The sequence below is a fragment of the Pollachius pollachius genome, assembly GCF_949987615.1.
Source record: "Pollachius pollachius genome assembly, chromosome: 10".
Taxonomy (NCBI): Eukaryota; Metazoa; Chordata; class Actinopteri; order Gadiformes; family Gadidae; genus Pollachius; species Pollachius pollachius.
Window position 1 is genome coordinate 20,830,481 of NC_136943.1, and position 20,000 is coordinate 20,850,480.

The window sequence follows — 20,000 nt, forward strand, 5'->3', positions numbered from 1 at the left end:
AGTCACATCAAACTTACATTTAGGGCATTTATCAGACGCTTCTATCCCAAGAGGCTTACAATAAGTACATTTGTCAGAAGAGAAGAAACAATATACCGTGGGGACAGTAAGGATGTTCATAGAACCAAGTGCCAAGATCTAACAATCGCTAGGTTAACCCATTCCCCGTATACAATAAGTTAACTAGGATAAGATGCTATACAACTAAGTACTATAACTGACATACATTAAGTGCCTGTACGTACAACATACAATAAGTAGGAGGAGTGGAAGGGGTTGGCTATGCAGAGTCTAGGTGTACTCTGAACAGGTGAGTCATGAGTCTCATCAAACTCTGAACAGTAAAACAAGAATAAAATAAGACAGACGCTGCTGAAAATATCACTTTGGGCTCTGTTGAACATTAATGGCCATGCCATTATTTACAAAATTTTACAGACTGAAAAAGTGAACTGAAAAGTGGGTTAGGGTGTTAGCCCTAAGGGATAGACCTTTTAAAAAAGGAAAAAGAAAAAAAAAAAAAAAGGGTTTTACCGTCTCTAGTTGACCAAACGTCATTGTCTCTTAAAGTGACAAGGGGTTTTGCATAATTGAGCAGCAGGGGCTCAAACAGTGTAAACACAAACGCACATCAGCATATCCCAGCAGCTCATTTCCATGACTAAACAGGACGGACAACAGTGATCTAGATCCTGTGTGTGTCTCACACATGTATGCTCTCCTCCCACAATGCACTGCTTTTACAATGTTCTCTTTGGAAAAGCACACAAATGAGATTCTAACTGAAATAAAGTCCCATTTCTTAAAAGGTGAAACGCCAGAGTCAATAGGATTTGACCCATTTCTGTAGCCTGCTCCTCAGGTCAGTGATTCGTCTAATTAGCCCATTAGTAGTAGTAGCTACAGACAGCTTCCATTACAATGGTCTTCCCATCTATGAACCATTTAGCAGGGATTTCCACCTAGATCTGTGCAGGATAGATCAGTCTACCAGCCTACCCAGTGGACTGAAGTTAACAGTGCTCACCTATCCAGCACAGATCTAGGTGGACACGTCCACTAGTGATGTCATATGGGACAGATTTTCGAAACGGCTTGTAAGGCTAATCACACTCACACCTGGTGGTATAATATGTCCACTTTAATCTCATTTCAATACAGCCAGGGTAGCAAGAGCATTTTAAACTAGGTGGAAACAAACAAGCGAATCCAAAAAGTGCCGTCTCTCCAAAGACTAAGAAACACTAAAGAGTCCAATTTAGCTAATTGTTCCAGAAAACGTAATGTGGAGCGAGATTAAATACAGAGCTTTCCCTAACACAGGTTCCAGGTCTCTCATTTGATTGCTCCATTAATTCAGGCGGACCTAACTGGACAATTGGCTGGCCTAGTGACGCCCATTACTTGTCATTGTTCAGATTAACCACACACGCTTTAGGTCATGCTAGCGGGAGCGGTGGTTAGGGCTAGTGGGACTGAGCAGCAGCCGGGGAGCAGCAGACCTTCTTGGACTTCCAGCAGCGGCAGTACACGGCCTTGGTGCCGATGTCCTCCATGTCACAGCTGTGCACCACCTTGGGGCTGTCCTTGCAGATGCAGGTGTTGACGCGGCCCTTCTTGCAGCTGCGCCCGCTCAGGTAGCTGCTGAGGAGGAAGCCGCCCGCGGCCGCCACCACCGCCACGGGCACAGCCACGATCAGCTGGTCTGCAGGGAGGGAGAGGGTGAGACACGCTATACAGGAGGAGGCCGAGCTCGTACAAAGAGGAAAGCATCCCTGGTCCAAGGCGAGAGCCATGGTCCTGAACACGGGGTCACTTTTTAAAATTAAAATCGATATCCCTTGTGCAAACCATCATCTATGGAAAGCACTCCTTCAGGAGCGACCAGCAGTAATGTTTGTATTCTGATGGACCATAACAGTGAGAAGAGGCTGTAGGATCTCTGGAGGGCTTTGTATACTACATGTTGCCTCCCAGCTCCAGTAACCTGGGTCCGGTTTCTGTTGAGCTGGCATGCGCTTCATGCGGTTTCTCTCCCATCTCCCAAGACTAAGGCATGGTGAGCCTTAGCCTGTTAGATTGTAAATATAGACTTAGAGAAAAGTGTGTACAAAGGATAAATATAAAGAATGAGAGAGACGTCTGTTCTCCACAGGATGCCTGCCTCCGATATACTTCATTCAGTAAAGAGCCTTCAGTAATATTATCTGAATCATCTCGAAGAGGTGAATTACATTTACAACCAGGTACATCGTATTGAGCTAAATGCTACCACGGTGTTTAAGGCAAAACGTCTCCATTCAATTCAAACGAGCAAACCGGACACAACCAATTAAAAAGGCCAATTTGAGGTGGAGCAGTCACTCCCTACCCCATCTAATAGCTAATCCCTGCGCCATTATTAAACCACAGAAATATGCACCCTAGTTGATTCCTTTGCAAAACTATACACTCGAAGGATACTACTTTTATAAAAACGGATCATATTAAATCTACCGCGCTCGTAGGTAGTTTGTATTGATTTAATAAAAGTTGTGCTGACTTTCCCGTCGAGCTAAACAGTAATTTGCAGATTATTGTACCAGCCGATTATCTTTCAACGTAAAGCCCGTCTCGTGGTGGTCCGATTGGTCTCCTTCCCAACATTAGTAAATCAAAACACAGACCACAAGGAGCCGAGCGTCCAGTGTGTGAACGCCTTAAAGTCAGCCAGACACAAGGTTTAAATCTCGGACTAGAGTGAATTAAAAAAAATAATTGAATGTGTTGGTACAAGACTAACTTTAAGGGATTAACACAGAGGATATGCAAGCTTGTCTGCACGTCTTACAAATAGACTTCATTTAAGAGAGAGGGATAAGACATGTTGTCGTGATCGGTAGGTAATGACCAGAGCTGCTGGTCCAAGTGTGTGAAGTGTCACATATATCCAGTGCAGCCACGCAGGGCTACAGGTTAGCTAACATGGACATCAGCACCTTAAACATAATCCATACCCGACCTTCAGAAATAGTTCGGAGAAAACAAGGAAGCTGTTATGGTCTGCGTTATCAGGTCTGCTCAGCACCAAGACAAACATTTCAGATTTATTGTTATTAATGTGATCTGTGGAAGAGTAATTTTAGCATCAGGCTATGCAGCAAAGCTAAGCCACATTGTCGTGATGAATATCCACTTAAATTACCTTTCGATATCCTGAATCCAGCGCTTGATAAGGTAGGCATGGTCATGTTGGTTCTGGTGGAGTTCGTACCTGCTAACCCAACAAGGTCACTGGCGAGCTTCCGTAGTCCGAACTCTGCCATATGTAACGCACTGCCTCGTTTGGTGACGTCACGGGGACCTCAGCCAATCAGGACCAGAGCCTCACACGGTAGCTTATTCAATAGTACCAGACATGGTTCATACACACCAGTAAATATATCAATATAATTTATTAGTTTACAATAACGACTTTATTAGTGAATGCATTTTTTATTGTTAACGCTTAAAAAACAACAACACTTTAGATATTTTAAACTATTAAATGTTTCCACTAAATATGGAGCGATACAATAAAATGTATTAGATTTTTCATCCTAAGTGTGCATTCAAGAAGCGTATAACTTAAGAGTCCTACATTCTCAGCATGGAGTTTCAACAAATTCACTTTTATCTTGGAATATTGTTTCTGATAAATTAAAATTGAATCTAACATAACCCAAATGACCAAAGTCAATCAATACTAACACCCCACTCAATAACAACACCATCTCCTCGGTCCAGCGTTTGAATTACTTGATTATCCCAGTAAGAATCCCTTAATTATGTAAATGAAACCTAGTCATAGGGTCGGTGACCATCTTCTAACAGTGGCCCTAGGAGCCCTGGAAATGAGTCAAAACAGGAGCCACAGGTTTTATTACACAGTTTAATCAACACACAAAGCTCAACGAGCCTCTCAGGTAATTCAATATACAGAAGTTTTGTGCGAGGAGAGTGGGATCTCCTCGCTCCCAGAGCCCAAAGCCAGTCCTGTAGCCTTTATGATATTAGCCTCTAATTTAACAATAGCAAAATAATATTTAAAAGAAAGTTATGGGATTCAAACAAACAAAAAAAAACTATTAAAATAAAATTAAAACAAAACGGATTACCTGGTGTAGAACTTCCACGTTGTGAATGTCTAATGTCGGTGGCGGTGATATGGGGAAAGTATTGGTTTGTGCGTTTGTGTGAAAAGGGCGGACCTTTGTTCTATGGCCACAGTGAGGCGGGGGGTGGAAGGGTGACCAGATCAGGTCAAGTCCTTTCGTAGAATGGAAGAGGAGACCAGAACAGCCCGTTTAACATTACGTTCTCCATTTCACACATCCTGCCATGATTTTTTGTAATTTGTTAAATAGATTTCCTCATAGAAAACTCAACGTGCCCCCTTGACACGACTGCCAAACCCGCTTGCTTGAATCGCCACCCCTACAGTCGGTGATGAGGCGTAGAAAAAAAAGAATACAAAGAAAAATGCAAAATCAAGAAAGAGTGCAGAGCGTAAACATGATCCCTCTACCCCGAGTCCCTGTCCCCAACGCGCCCCCCTTGGAGAGGGGGGGGGGGGGGGGGGGGGGGAGCAGGTCCCCTAAGCTTAACTGATAAAAGGTACTGGTAAAAGGAATGCTTAAAGTGATCAACGTTTGGAGTCAGCGAGTGAGTGAGGGAATTTGCGCACATGGGTTCAGAACTGGGAGATCAGGGCGTCTGGTGTGTGGCACACTGTCCATACGCCGTGGGATAGGAAGGACGTGACCAAATCAAATAAAACAAAAGGGTACCGTGGTGGGGTCGGGGTCACAGGGGAGAGGAGGGCGGGGCGTGTTTTCCATATCGAGTTGAAAATATGTACAGCAGAGTGGGCGGGGGGACAGGGAGACACCGAGGGCCCCGGGGGGAGAGGGAGTTCTACAGGTGCTCTGGTGGGGGGGGCGTGGCTCAAAGAAAGCACTCCAATGGAAACCAACAAGATCTTGTTTTAAGCTTTTTCATTTGTACTTTTTTTTGTTGTTGTTTGTTTTCTCTTTTCTTCAAAGTTCCCCTAGCCTTCAGTTGTAGAGGTGGTTGGCCATGGTTCTTCTCCAACACTACATTGCATACTTTTGTGTCCATTCCCGCGCTATTCTGTTGTACCTGCGATGAAGAGACGAGAGAGAAGAGTGTTAGCGTTTTGTCATGTCTTTAATGGTTCCACAGGGCTGGTGATCATCTCATCCAGCAGCTTTCCTCTGTAGTGGCTCCCAGAAGACAGCCCTTCAGACAGAGCTGGTCTCCAGGGCAGCACACTTTATAGGCGGAGGGTTTAATAAGGGGCGTCCTCCACTAAGGATTTGCATAGTCTGGTATGATTTGTCAGAGCAGAGACAATTACAACGGATAGTCAAATCATTTAGGATATGTGTATTTTTTATTAATGCAGCTAAATAATGTCTGTTAATGTCAGCGTCTGCTTTCAGTTTGACAGAAAATAAAGGCTACTATAAGCCTTAATATACACCAACATGTACCGTAATTAATGTAGCACATCAAGAGGTGTGGAGACCGAGAGCTCGGTTCAGGCTGATTACGCATGGCATCAACATCCAACCCTGGATGACCAACCCCCCATCGATAACGACAACATAGAGGCGTTTGACTGATTACAAATTAAACATACATGAGAACGATGCAGAGTTTTAGAGTATAGAACAGTGAGATACACTCCCGCCATAACGGCTGAGAGAATAATTTACCCCCGAGTGGTATGATGTGCAGCTAAGGTTGACCGTTTGCATTTTACGTTTTTTTTCTTTAATGGTTAAGAAATAATGCCAATTTTAAATGTTTTTGTTAATGTGGATTAAAAAATAAATAAAGATTGGATAATGCCACTGTCATTACACAAAGGGCTTATCAAAAGAACAATAGGGACTTTTATTCAAAGCAAAACATAACAGTAAATTGCAGAGGAGACAGTCAAACCCAAAAAAAACAAACACATTGTGGTAACTTGTAGGCTATTCTTTCAAGAAGCATCATCACTGATTTAGCACCCACATGCTCCCAGTGGAATGACTCTCTGATACTGTTCCCAACAGATTATCAGACTATTATAGACAAAGGTCAACTAAGTGTCTCACTATCGATGATATCAATCTAGGTCACTTCTAATGTTTCTATAACATTTGCATGGCATGCAACTGATACCATTCCTATAGACCAGGATGTTTAGATCGCTTATGAAAACACTATTGTTGTTACCCACGATTCACAATGTGTGAGCATCAAGAGGGAACGTAAATGGTGTCCTAATAAGTGATTTGGTGATTTCCTAGTTACAATTAAATGCAATAATAATAAAATCTGGGCTGCAACTGATTTTAAGAGCAACTTGTTTTCTTCATTCAATAAAAATAAATGTATATACATTTTCTCAGAACAACCCGATAATTTAATTTCTTTAGCGATTACTGGACCGACCATATAATAAGATCTAACTCTCTTTCTAGGAGGGATTAGGAGTCCCTCCTGGTAGAGGTGAAGGCGGGACTTACTTCTCCCTGTCCGTCTTGTAGATGCGGGCGATCTCAGGTACTAAGGGGTCGTCTGGGTTCGGATCACACAGCAGAGAGCAGATGGAGAGGAGAACTGCAGGAGGGGAAGAGCCACAAGATGAACATGTGAGCAGGGGCTACCAATAGACCTGGTCCATAGAAGTGACTGAGCAGATGCAGCGCAGCCCTCGGACGGGGCAGTAAAGCTCCTCCTATGTTGATAGATGGTCCATTAGGAAGCCTTTTGTTACGGCCAATGCTACGGTGGCCATTACTGTGGTTCACACAAAGACACAGAACAATAAGGCCTGATGGCTCCTCAGGGACCACATCAGAATAGAGGGCCACAAACGCTGAGCAGGACAGAATGGCTCTCAAACTAATTCAGTTGTTTTGTGTTCAATGTCACCGTGTGAGATGCAGCCAGACACGGATCTATAAAGGGGAACTTTAAAAGCTTGTTTGGGGTGATGAACCCATTGTTCAGGAACAAAAGAAGACATAAGTATCCATGTTAACATGAACAAGATTCCCTTATTACGTAATGGAATACATTATATGATCCATTTTACACATTCATGTCAAATCATTAATAAAATAAAGGTTCTGCTTGTAATATTCAATTATTCAACAAATCATCTTAAAAATGCAACGCTACAAACATAGGCAAACACACACACTTCAGCTATGGCATACACTAGGGCTCTGCGATATGAAGATATATTTCGTGTGACGAAATAAAAACGTTTTAATTACATCGTTTCATATCATGCTCTATTGTTTATTTTGTCTTGTCGCAAATCACACTTTACGGTACTATTTTTCGTCATTTGGACGACGCTTTAGGTTCTTCCACACGGCACATGAAGGCAACACAAACAAACATGGAGGAGGGTGAACGTGAAACAGAACGGGGTAATTCTGAACAGGAGAAGAACTCCGACCAGCCAAGACAAAACGAGGAGCTCGTTCCTAAAAGATGCTACTTCTGTCGCATGGACGTGGTTTGGGTATGAAAAGTCTGACACGGACCAGAAAACCGTACTTTGCAAAGTATGCCGCAGACCGGTCCCCTCAATAGACTCAACACCACTAACCTCTTTTACCACCTAGGCAAGAATCATGTCAAACAGTACGGAGAGAGTCTACGGATGATATATTTATTTTGTTTGCGGCACTTTGGTTGTTTTCGTATAATGCTGCTATAATTCAAACTTGAAGGAGTGTTTTTTTACTTGTTATATTTTATCTATTTTTGTGAGTCTTATTTGCTGCTATAGTTTATTATATACTATAGTTTTTTGCCATGTTTGAATTTGGTATTCTATATACCAATATTTATATTAGGCCCATATTCATTTTTGTTTGCTGCTACAATTCAAACAGTTCTACTGTTAGAGTATTATATGGTTGGTTTTGATATTTTTGAACATATTCACATTTAAGGCCTATATTTTGTTTGCAACTCTAGTTGAAAAGTGTTTTCTATTTACCTTTTTAAGCATGTAACAAAATATTTTATATTTTGTTACATGCTTAATTGAAAATTTGCACAAAGGTTCTAAATAAAAGGAGAAAAATAATCATGAGTAAGTTACCTTTATTTTTTTTACACCTTTACTTATCCATTGAATTTACAGAAAATGTGTTATATCGTGATATATATCGTTATCGGGATAATGAATGACCTATATCGGGATATGTTATTTTGGTCCTATCGCACAGCCCTAGCATACACTTCAGTTATAAAAAAGAATAAATAACCTTCCCCGTTCATGAGTCAAAGCGTCCCAGAGAAGTGCAGTCCCACAGGGTCCAGAGCCCCTCCCCCCCCCACAGGGTCCAGAGCTAATAATACAGATTGTATTATTAGCTACATTAGCTGTTTCACTGCACTTCTAAACATTCCCCATACTAAATAAGCATGTGTTTCAGACCGATCTTAGTGGAAAGGTTAAACTGTGTTGCCACTTTTGAGGCAAACTTTACACACAAAAGGCTGTTTGGGGTAGTGTGTGCGCCTTAAACCTGACAAAGTATGAGTTACCTGACCTACTATGACCTATTAAACGCCCGCACTCAACAGCTCACAAATCACCTGTGCAATGTTTACTGGCTGAACCACTAGAGGAACTCAATAGGGGCTGCTCCACTACCGCCCGTTACGTTCTGGGGTCCGTTACAAAGAGGCCGAGGTTGTTTAAGCCAACACAGCACTCTGCATAGAAAGGCCATAAGTCACTGACCCAATAGGCTATATTATAGTTAAACCTGCCCTTCCTAACCATGACATCACACAGCCTGATCAACCAAGGGATGTGCCTCTCTTCTGGTCAGTGGAGAGCCATGCCTGGTAAAACCTTGATGCACGTGTCCTCACAGAGGCAGCCCCCAGAGCAGAGAGGAGGACCTGAGGGGAAGGAGGAGCCTACCTTTGGAGATGGTGAGAGCGGGGGACCACTGTGACCGCAGAATATCAAGGCAAATGCTGCCGTTGCTGTTGATATTTGGGTGGTAGATTCTTGTGGTGAATGCAACCTGTGGATGGGAAACACAAGACGGCATGATGGGCAAAGGACAAGGCAGCGTGTCTGTGGAGGACTGTGGATCATTCAAATGTTTATATTAGGGTAGCCACTTCCATATTCTATGGCCATATTTCATAGTCATGTTCTCTATTGATTAATCATTGGATTAAAGAATTTATCTAAACAAGAAACTTTTCATCCAAAAATGTATAAAACAATTTCAGACGGTTTTGCCTTGGACAGATAAAGAGATAGCGGAATAAGACATTTACATTTAGGGCATTTAGCAGACGCTTTTATCCAAAGCGACTTACAATAAGTGCATTTGTTATAATAAGTACATTTGTCATAATGAGTGAAACAATATATCGCTGTCGGTACAGCAAAGATGTTCATAGAACCAAGTGCAAGTATTACAATCGCTAGGCTAACCCATTCCCCGTGTAAAGCAATGATAGCAGCTACTGTAGATGCTACATAAGAGAAACCAACATGTAATCATTAGTTAAAATAATACCTTAAAAGGTAAGACATAGCAATATTCTCAATGTTCCTTTCAGGGTTGAACCCTCAAAGATGACAAATGAGTCTCAGAGCTCTTGGCTCTTCAGTTTTTTGTTCACCTTCAATTGTATAATAAAAACATAATAAAAACAGCTCCATTGTTATTATTATAGTCTTCGAGGGTTTCATTGTCAACAGGACTAAACTCGGTTTGTTAACCGATGTTTACTGGCTAGCCCGGCGGGCTGCGGTTATACAATAACGATCGCCTGCCAGGAACACCCCGAAATTAAAACTGATAGAGAAATGTAATAATGTAGTGCTGTGTATTTAAAAAGGAACAAATAAACAGCTTTCGCATCTTGAAGGTTCTTTAAGTTACAAAGATTGTGGATTTTCAACCGATATTCACACTGAGAATTCCAGCGATGACCCAGTGAACCGAAGAGGTGATCATCGCCAGGAGTCCCGTATGTCGAGCGATGTAGACCTTCTGAGGAGAACAAGTGAGGCCGCCTCCGGCAGCACCACTCCTCTCTATTGAGTCATCATTTCGGTCGATATTTCTACACAATCGGCAAACTACAAAGTTCCCTGCCCTAAATAGCAGCCTAACTTCGACGCAGTTAAAACAGGTATGTCTCCCGTTTCAAAAAGTACCTAATTGCCCTTCAACATTAAAGACTGCAGTTTAGAAGGGTATTCCGTAGCTCTGCAACCCTCAAAAGCAGGTGAGAAACGTTGTGGCCAGTGGCGCTGCGGGTATAACGCGCACACACACCGTACTGTATATAACACAGGATAACTTGACTTTCCACGTGTCTATATTGATAGTTGCAGTCGCAGACTTGAGTGTAAAATAAGTGCACAACAAAACAGCATTTTTCAACGTTTTAATCCATTAGGGACATTTTAAACGTTGACGTATCCAGGGCAATGGCTTTTTCGTTAGGTTATTGTTTATCGCGGGGTACTTTTGTAAATATCAACCAAACGATGACTCTTCAGAGAGGAGTGCTGCTGTCCGCCTGTCCCCTGGGCATGTAGACATCGCTAGACACATGGCACTGAGACCGGTGACCGCCACTTTAAAGCGATCTGACGTGTACCCCGCTTCATATCGCTGTAATTCGGAGCGTCAATATCCGATGCCATCATCAATACATTCAAACTGCATAAACTGCTATTCTGTGATTGTTGTAATACAACAGCACAGCATCACTTTGCTGCTATAAATGTCTCTTTCAGATTTGATGTCATGACGTTCCGGGCGGGTGGTCAATATTGAAAGACTTGACCAACGCGGTGGTACTCTGTCTACCCGGACCAGACACTAATTGGTGGCGAAAAAAACTATTTCAGTCTCAACAACAATGCACTTATTTAATTATATATCCTGCTTCAAAACTTGGCCAAAATACATCAAGATAATATCTAATGTTTTCATAAGATGAATGCAAAGAGGAGCGTTTGTATTTTTGATGGTATTTCTAAATACCCCCGCGGCATACATCCCAACAAACACTGTCAATCAATGTAGCATCAGCCCAGATTCTAGCCTACACCTGTAAAATTTGAAAGATAGCAAGGGAGAAGAGTGCCTAGGACTCCAACAATGAGTGTATATAGCAGCCACCAGGGCAGAGCTCCGCCTTCTAATAATAATGGACGGGTTATCTACTCAGCGCGGGATCCATAGGATAAAAACGGCAAAGCAGGCTGCTGGCTGTTCAAAACGGTCGGTGGGATCGGTGCTTTTAACTGTTCTCGTGGTCGGCCTTCCAGAGCAGTACCCGTTTCTCTTCAGTTGTTTCTGCGTGCTGCGGTACGGCGGCTGTGAAATGCCAGACATTTTACGCAGCAAGCAGACGGCTCATTTAAAGCATTAGCTAACTTCTGTAGCTTTTGGTCTGGGGGAACCTCCATGCCCCACCTCTCTGGCAGCAGACTCTGCTACCAACAATGAATACTACTACTAACCCCTAAAATGACTGGAGCCCAAAGAACCTGAAGTGAACGCAGCCAAGATGTACTGATATTGAAGTCACACATTTATAATAACGTGTTAAAATAATTGCATTTTAGAAAAATACATTTTCTGCAACAGAGTCATCGATGATGGTGACTAATTAAGGCAGTGCTAGCCATGTAAATGAAGCACAATCATTAATTTCCTTAAATAATTTTCAGGTCAGGGTGATGAAGGAAGGCCAGTGTGAAAAGGTTTGTTTGGGGCCTGGATTTGAATACTGAAATTGAAGAGGCATTTCTGATGTCGGGCGGCAGTTGAACAGAAACCTGGATGAAACTGATTCTGATAATGGTCAACCACACCGGAGCCCTGGGAGACCACAGTTTTGCAGAGGGTTCTCTCTCTGTCTGTCTGTGTTGGTCTTACCTTTGGCGGTTTGAAGGGGTAGTCTGTGGGGAAGTGAATGGTCAGAAAGAATACCCCGCCTTGGTAAGGACTGTCGTTCTACAGTGGGGGGGGGAAAAAAGCAAAGATAATTAATCACAGAAACTACGCTTTGAGACAATTATGAAAGAAAATGGTCCAATTACGTGGTACATTGTGTATAGTATAATGTTTTATGCATAGAAGCGTAAACGTATTTTCAAGCGATTACTTACGGGTCCCATTATTGTGGCTTGCCAGTGAAACACTGAAACAAAGCAAAGACAGATTTGGGGGGTGAGAAACCAAGTCTGAAGTCATTTCCACATTATACATTCTCTGTGTTGCATTTGCCAAGATTGTAATGCTAATCTGTAAAAAGCAGATCAGACATATCATCAGAACTATAAATTTTATAAGAAGAAATAACAGTTCCTATACTGTGCAGACCACATTTGTTTTGATTCATAATCTGAAAATTGCCCAGCATGAATATTTCTTCATTGTGGTTGAAACCGTCACTGACTGTAACATCAAACATCGAAACCATGGAAACTATGAGTTATATAATGTTGGTTGCTATCTGGAATTGTTTAAGTATTAAAGTATTACTGTCAAGCAAATCAAACATTTAAATGTAAACCCTGTAAACACAGCCTTCAAGACCACATTTATGTAAGGGATCACTGAGGACACACAGTCACAAAATGTGACTGAAAATACCTCAAATCAAATGGATAGCACAATCTCACACACACACAAATCAATTTTAATCTAATCATGACCCCAAGAATGGATGTCAAATGATGACAGACTTCATAATTACTTGTTGCCAAGTTATTAAAACACACAAGGGTTCATAATTGAATTGAAAAGGGTCAAATGGATCCATTATGTATAAAAACAAAAAATTATTTAGGACATCAGATCTTCATTAAAGGCTTTTAGGGCTGGAGTAGTCTAATCTTAGAAATGAGTACGTAAATTTCACTTGCTTTTTATTAACCAGTTGAATGAGCTACAGAAAGATGTCACAATGATCATAATCCAAGTCAGAGGAATAATGAACAGAAAATACTTTTTGATAAAATGCCGTTATTGCATGTATTGTTAGCAGAGGAAGTTTGTGATACAATACCAACTATTCACTGTTAATACCAAAGGTTATTCATCACTCTAAAAAAACCTGATCAAAACAACTTTTACTTCATATTTTCATTGAGAACTTGTATTATCAATGACACACAAAAGAGATTGAAAAATCGATTTGGGCTGACAATCACTAACGTTACTTTCCTAAGGAAAAAAACCTTCAGCTAAAACTTTCAGGGCAGGGGGGACATATGCAAACTGATGCATTGTATTTACGAGTGACTGGCTATATTGTGTAAGAGATAACGTTAATTATGAAAAATATTCAAGGCTGCAAAGTTACATATATATTATAACTTCATTATTATGAGCTATAATCATCAGACACATAAGAAGGGTCAAAACACCCAGTTTCTTACAACTCTGAACCCGTTAAACCTAAGGATGACTGGTAGTCTATTTAGTGACTATTTACTCCACACCATGTCAAATCAGTAGTTTGTGTGGCAGCATCTGCTTAAAAAAATGACGACAAGTGTGTTGGCATTTGTCTGCGATGCTCCATCAACTTCACTTTTAACACTCGATGGGCTTGGAGTATGACCGTATAAAATGTGACACTTTGGCACGCATCGGAGTGTCACCCACTGGGACCCATTATATTAAAAACAGAACAAAACATAGACTCTAATCTCCCGACATGTTGTCTTTCTACTACACGATGCTGTCCGAGCGAGTGCTGTGTCTCGTCTGGTGCGAGCCGGAAACCGAGTCAGACTCTGAGCATGAAAGGATCGGCAACACACTGACCTCCTACATACAGCACTCACATGCTATTTAGGCGATCAGGTAAAGTAGAGAGCAATGTGGCAGATTGGTTTTAGTTTTCCCAAGCGTTGGTTGGTCGTAGAGTTTGTTGAATTTTGGTCTACAGGATGTTCTTTGGTTGACTACAGCCCTATAAATGATAGCCCATGCTAAATCCATTGAATACTCCTGATTGGTTTAAAAAGGGATGGATCCCTGAATGGGACTGATGTTTCCCAAAGAGGGAGAGGCCTCAATGACATAAGGCCAGACCCAGACCTAATTCCACTTAAATTGGTGTGACTAAAACCCTGTAGATGTGCTCATATCTAATGTAAATGTATAAATGAAAGTCATTATATTGCATGGGTTGAAATTGGATTCAAATTGAAATGGGCAGCTGACTAGAGTGTACTCTGAACAGAAGGCTTGGTTGTGTTTGAAGAGGCGGGGGGGAGGGGGGGGGGGGGGGGGGGCAGGGTGCTCTCAAACACAGGGGCTACTAGAAAAATGTATTGAGAGCCAGTCATCTCTAGATCTCAAGTTTAGCAAACCAAAAATATGCATCATCATCATCATTTACAATCCCTGACATTTTCCTTGCCCAGTACAAACACAAACACCTAGGAAGCAAACATTCAACTTTATGAGGAAATGGCTACTGTTCAGAGTGAAGTGAATATCTCAATGGCTTGATTTGTCTATACACTGCTAAAAGATAACAAATTATTGAGTGTAGGTGTGCATCTAAAGCCAACTTGCTTTATACAAGATATTTTATGTGCCGGAAAATTGCTTCCAGATGCTGATCTAACTTCCATATAATCTGCCCCAGTAATTTACCTGCATTTGGTATGTGTGTTTTTGGTTGATTTTGTCTGTGTCCTTATTCACAAAACGTTGCCTTAAAAAATGCCTATGTTAATAGGAAAAAAGCTTGAACCGTGCGCACATTTGTAGGAATTTCGTAGAACAGGCTTGAAGTCCTGTATGTGAAGGAAGATTTTTAAGGAAGTAGAAGCATAATGTGATCTGAGTAAAAAGATATGGCAAAGTAAACTAAACTTGTTTGCCAAAAAAAGTAAGGAAATGCGTAGCCCGGAGCACGACACACTTTGTGTGCAAGTTAGTTGGGAAGGACTAATCACACACTTGCCGGTGACCTACTGATCCATTACAACTTAAATTACAGACAACATTGACCACATTGATTGCTCTAACCTGTGCTCTCTCTCCACAGGCTGACCCGAGGCTGCCGTGTGACGCCGCAGGCACAACTTCCGGGTAGCCGGCTTGGTTTGTTTGGTTTGGTTAGCAGGACGCTTAGCGTCGACCTGCTATCTCGGTTTGTATCTCGGTTTGTATCTATTTTCCGGTATTTATATCTGTGACCTGTTCTGCATACTCTGTATTGTATTCGCTGTTTCCTCATTGGAGCTCCGTCTGCATCAACCACGGTAAGCATGGAATCCGGTTGCTCTTGTTCCGCCTTTCTCATGGATAAGATAGCTCTGTTAGAGAGACGTATATGTCAGTTAGAGGATGAAAGGGTAGCGAGCATAAAGAAGACAGATGCTCCAGAAAGTACAGAGAAGAGACCCGCCAGGCGGACTCGTAGAGCTAACGCTATTGTTAGCAGTGACTCCATCAAGGCAATCCTGTCGGCAGCACCACTTGCGAGGCAGGCTGCTGTCAGTAGCCTGCCTCGCAAGTCTTTTTCGGGGGCAAAAACGCTAGTCATAGGCGACTCTGTTACACGTAAAGTTAGACTACACTCGCCAGCAAAAATGATTTGCCTACCTGGGGCCAGGGCTCCCGACATTGAAGCTAATCTTAGGGTGCTGGCAAACACAGACACTAGTTTGGACAACATTGTAGTTCATGTCGGCACCAACGATGCGAGGACGAGACAAACTTAGGTCACAAAAAGCAACATAGCTAGGCTTTGTGACTTCGCCAGAAGGATGTGTCGGCATCGATTAATCCTCTCTGGCCCTCTACCCAATAAGGGTAATGATGAGCGCTATAGTAGATTATTGTCTCTAAATGGCTGGCTGGCACGATATAGTTCAGAGCAGGGCTTTGGTTTCATAGATAACTGGCCCTCCTTGTGGGGCCGCCCTGGTGTGCTCATGAGAGACGGCCTACACCCTACTGGGTTAGGCGCCTCAATTATGTCAAAAAACATAGATAGATGTCTTAGCCAGGCGTGACTCATCCACTCACAGCACGCTGGGTTGCAGGAGTTTAGAAAACCTGCTAGAAACAGGTTAGCTGAAGCAGTTTATCAGGAAGATGTATCTATTGCACCAATCTTTTCAGAGATTAGTGTTAACCAGACTCCCTCTGAAATTATTATCTGACAAGGAACAATCTCTTCGAACCTTTCCAGTCAGGGTTCAGGAATTTCCACTTAACTGAAACTGATGTTACAAGAGTTGTAAATGACATCCTTCTTGCCTTGGATAAAAATACAACAATGCTTGTGCTGCTGCTAGTGCTGCGTTCGACACGATCGACCATAGCACTCTTCTTCACCGTCTTGAGCACTATGTTGATTTCGGGGGTACGGCTCTTGGTTGGCTTGAATCATACCTCACAGATAGAACCCAATTCGTGCTCCATGAGGGTTCAGAATCAAAACACTGCAAACTACGCTTTGGCGTACCACAAGGGTCAGTCCGTGGTCCATTACTTTTTGCAATCTACATGCTTCCCTTGGGCGACGTTATCCGCAGCTTCGGAATTAGTTTCCACTGCTACGCGGATGACACCCAGCTCTTCATTCCTGTAGATTCAGGGAACTCGGCACAGATCCAGAGGGTTGAGTCCTGTCTGGCTGCGGTGAAGGGCTGGATGTCACAAAACTTCCTACAGCTTAACACTGGGAAGACAGAGCTGATAATTATCGGCTCGAAGCGGGACCGGAGAGAGTTTGAGGATGTCTCACTGTGGTTGGAGGGCCTCGCCATCCCACAGAGTGCATCTGTCAAGAATCTTGGTGTCCTGCTCGACCCTCAACTGTGCTTTAACCAACATGTTAGAAGTATAACTAGAATTTCCTTTTTCCATCTGAGAAACATTGCAAGAATCAGACCAATGTTATCTGCAGCGGATACAGAGACACTGATTCATGCATTTGTTTCATCAAGACTGGACTTCTCGGTCCCTCCGGTCTTCGGCAGCTGGCCTTCTTTCACTGCCGAAGGTTAAAAAGAAATCGGCTGGACAGAGAGCGTTTGCCTATCGAGCCCCCTTCCTATGGAATAGGCTGCCACAAGTGATCAGGGAAGCTGACTCTGTAGCTATTCAAAGTAAAGCTCAAAACGCACCTCTACGATCTTGCATTTGGAACATAGGAGTGTGAAAACGACAGATGCGAAGTGAAGACCACTCTGTTTGTTTGTGCTTTTGTTAATACAGTATACATTCCCACTATGTACTGTTCCGTTCTAATTCACTATTCTGTCTGTTCTAGTGTGTTGCGGTGACTGGACTGGATGCCTGGACTCTCCTCATGGTCAACCGGCCAGCACCACATCACCATTTTAACATGATGTGCATGTATTTACCTGTATGTCAATTATGGCACCCATTGCACTCCTGACCATCCCTGGAAGAAGGGATCCCCTACTATGCGTTTCTTCTCAAGATTTCTTCCTTGCTAATTTCAAGGGAGTTTTTTCTTGCCCTTGTGGGGGCTTGGGTAAAGGGGGGTGTCATAAATATTTGGCCTGTTAAGCCCTTTGAGACTGTAATGGTGATTAAGGGCTATACAAATAAAATTGAATTGAATTGAAAGAGCAGGGGTGACGATATGTGCAGTGGGCGTCTCAGAAAGGTAAAGGTCTACTTACTGTCCTCTCCTACTGGTCCTGCAGAGCACTGAGCTGGCGGGTCCCGTGCCAAGTCATTCAACTCCTGAGACAAAGAAAGTAAGCCAAAGTTGTATAAGGAGGACCTTAGTAGAACAGTTATTACTGGCATACACTATGTACATAAAGATACTCACTGTGTGTAAGAACATAAACATGAAATATAACACTGCTGGATATAGCGATGCTGAAATGCTAAGCTTGCTTGTATTACACTATTACACATTTTGGAAGTAAAATGTAACGTCATACGCCATCTCTGAATTTATATGCAGCCCACATGACAGCAACATAGATGACTTATGGAGCTAATGGTTTTACTGTAGGCATTGATAACGGAGTCACCGGCGTGAAGGCCCAATGTGTAGGAAAATGCTATTCATCAACTTAATACAAATAACAGAACAGGATTATAGAATAGGATAGTGAAGGCACATCAGTAAACAATTGCGTTGGGTCGTCTCACTACAATAGCTGGTACAGCGAATGTAGAGGCCAGCACATGAACCTACATGCGCAGCATTGGTTCACTTGAAAACAGAAGGGACAGAATAATATTAGTTTGCGCCCCGCTTCTGTTGACAGCAACATGACATCAAGGACCGACGACGCGTGGGACCCGCATCCAGACCGGCCACCTTTAGCTCCGGCTAGTCTGGTTGAATAAGCCCTTAACTGTCAGACCATCCACCTTTAGCTCCGGCTAGAGGCTGGTTGAATTAGTCCTTAACTGTCAGACCTTAAAGACCGGCCACCTTTAGCTCCGGCTAGAGGCTGGTTGAAATGAGCCCTTGGCTCCGGCTAGAGGCTGGTTGAAAAAGGCCGTGGCTGTCAGACCATCCACCTTTAGCCCCGGCTAGAGGCTGGTTGAATAAACCCTTAGCTGTCAGACCAGCCCGGTGACACCGCTAGCACGGGGGGGCTAGCAGACTGGCTACCACCGTGACGCAGGCCCAGCGCACACAGGCCGAACGACCATCGATCAACCCGTGGTGTGAACTGACACACAGAACACATAAGTCCACCTCAAAACAAGGAGGCTCAAATCACAGCCTGCTCGACGGAGGAGCCCCAGCGCTGATCGCACAGGCAGCTAGCTCCGGGGCTAACAGGCTAGCTATCGCCAAGCTGAACACCGACACCAACAGACTGAGGATGACATCGACCCACGAAAAAAAAACACGTATATTAACTCTATCACTTTCCCTCGCATAAAACCCTGTGAAACACAGCTCCGATACATCGAGGTGTGTGTGTGTTTCAGATGGTCCCGTGGAAGTATCGTTAGCCGTGGACACGGGGAGCAGCGACACCGACACGGCGCTGCCGCCGCTCCGGTCTGGGGCTTCGTCTCGTTACTTCACCCACACCGACCACCGGGATTACGTCCCTGCTCCGTCTCCACCATGATCCCCGTGGTGATTAAACACCTGCTATGGAGTGGGGTTAGACAGTGGTAGAGCAGGGCTGTGCTGGAGCGGGCCTTCCTCACCTTGTTGATTCTCTTCAGAGCCATTGTTGTGCTAGCGCTGCTGTCACGGAAAACGTGTAGCGGGTAAAATGGCGATGGGTGTCACTGTACGGTGGGTAACGCCGCTGATTGTAGGTCATAAAAGGCCGTCACTGTTCATCCGAATCACCGATTGATATCAGAAGACGCCACCGATAGGGTTTCGAAGCAAAAATTGAGAGAGAGACACAAGAGGTAGAAGCACCAGAACCGTAAACGCGGTCCTTCCTCCTACTGCAGCGGCCGCCGGATCACTCACAATACTGCGCTGTGAATAAAACCCTTCCGCCGACATGCGCATCTGTACCGCTGGGTTTCGTTGAGCGCGCAGACGACCGAGATAGAACCGTCCTCCTTGCTCCGCGCTCTCTGTTTGAACAGACATAACAAGAAGGGTCGAAACACCCAGTTTCTAACAACCCTGAATTCGCCGAACTTAAGGATGAATGCTAGTCTACTTACTGAATAAATACTCTGCTACAAACGAATTTAAACCATGTCAAATCAGTCGTTTCTGTGGAAGAAATAAACATCTTTAAAACGACGGAAAAAGTGGCATTGTAAAAATGTTTCAGGTCGTCTGCGAGTCACCCACCGGGACCCATTATATTAAACATAGAAAAGAAAACTCGTCTCTAATCTTCTGACGCGTTGTCTTTCTACTACGCGAAGCTTTCCTGTGTGTCCCTTGTGATTTTCTCGCATAGGCACAGGAGACTTTAATGTCCC

The 20,000-nt window shown here is 43.3% G+C and overlaps 2 protein-coding genes across 2 annotated transcripts in view; both read right to left on the bottom strand.

The window, feature by feature from the left end:
• Nucleotides 1-3,320, bottom strand: part of LOC307081992 (CDGSH iron-sulfur domain-containing protein 1) — a 4,294-nt gene extending 974 nt beyond the window's left edge. Inside the window, exons 1-2 of the mRNA XM_079745391.1 lie at nucleotides 3,185-3,320; nucleotides 1,503-1,705 (exon numbers count right to left, since the gene is read on the bottom strand). Coding sequence (XP_079601517.1) covers nucleotides 1,503-1,705; nucleotides 3,185-3,305 — 324 coding nt within the window. The 5' untranslated portion in view covers nucleotides 3,306-3,320. The remainder of the gene's footprint in view (nucleotides 1-1,502; nucleotides 1,706-3,184) is intronic.
• Nucleotides 3,321-3,896: 576 nt separating this feature from the next.
• Nucleotides 3,897-20,000, bottom strand: part of ube2d2 (ubiquitin-conjugating enzyme E2D 2) — a 16,152-nt gene continuing 48 nt past the window's right edge. The window contains exons 1-7 of the mRNA XM_079744945.1: nucleotides 19,254-20,000; nucleotides 17,744-17,807; nucleotides 12,224-12,255; nucleotides 11,991-12,068; nucleotides 8,993-9,098; nucleotides 6,561-6,654; nucleotides 3,897-5,160 (exon numbers count right to left, since the gene is read on the bottom strand). The exon at nucleotides 19,254-20,000 is cut by the window's right edge and continues 48 nt beyond it. Of these exons, the coding sequence (XP_079601071.1) occupies nucleotides 5,115-5,160; nucleotides 6,561-6,654; nucleotides 8,993-9,098; nucleotides 11,991-12,068; nucleotides 12,224-12,255; nucleotides 17,744-17,807; nucleotides 19,254-19,277 (444 nt within the window). The 5' untranslated portion in view covers nucleotides 19,278-20,000 and the 3' untranslated portion in view covers nucleotides 3,897-5,114. The remainder of the gene's footprint in view (nucleotides 5,161-6,560; nucleotides 6,655-8,992; nucleotides 9,099-11,990; nucleotides 12,069-12,223; nucleotides 12,256-17,743; nucleotides 17,808-19,253) is intronic.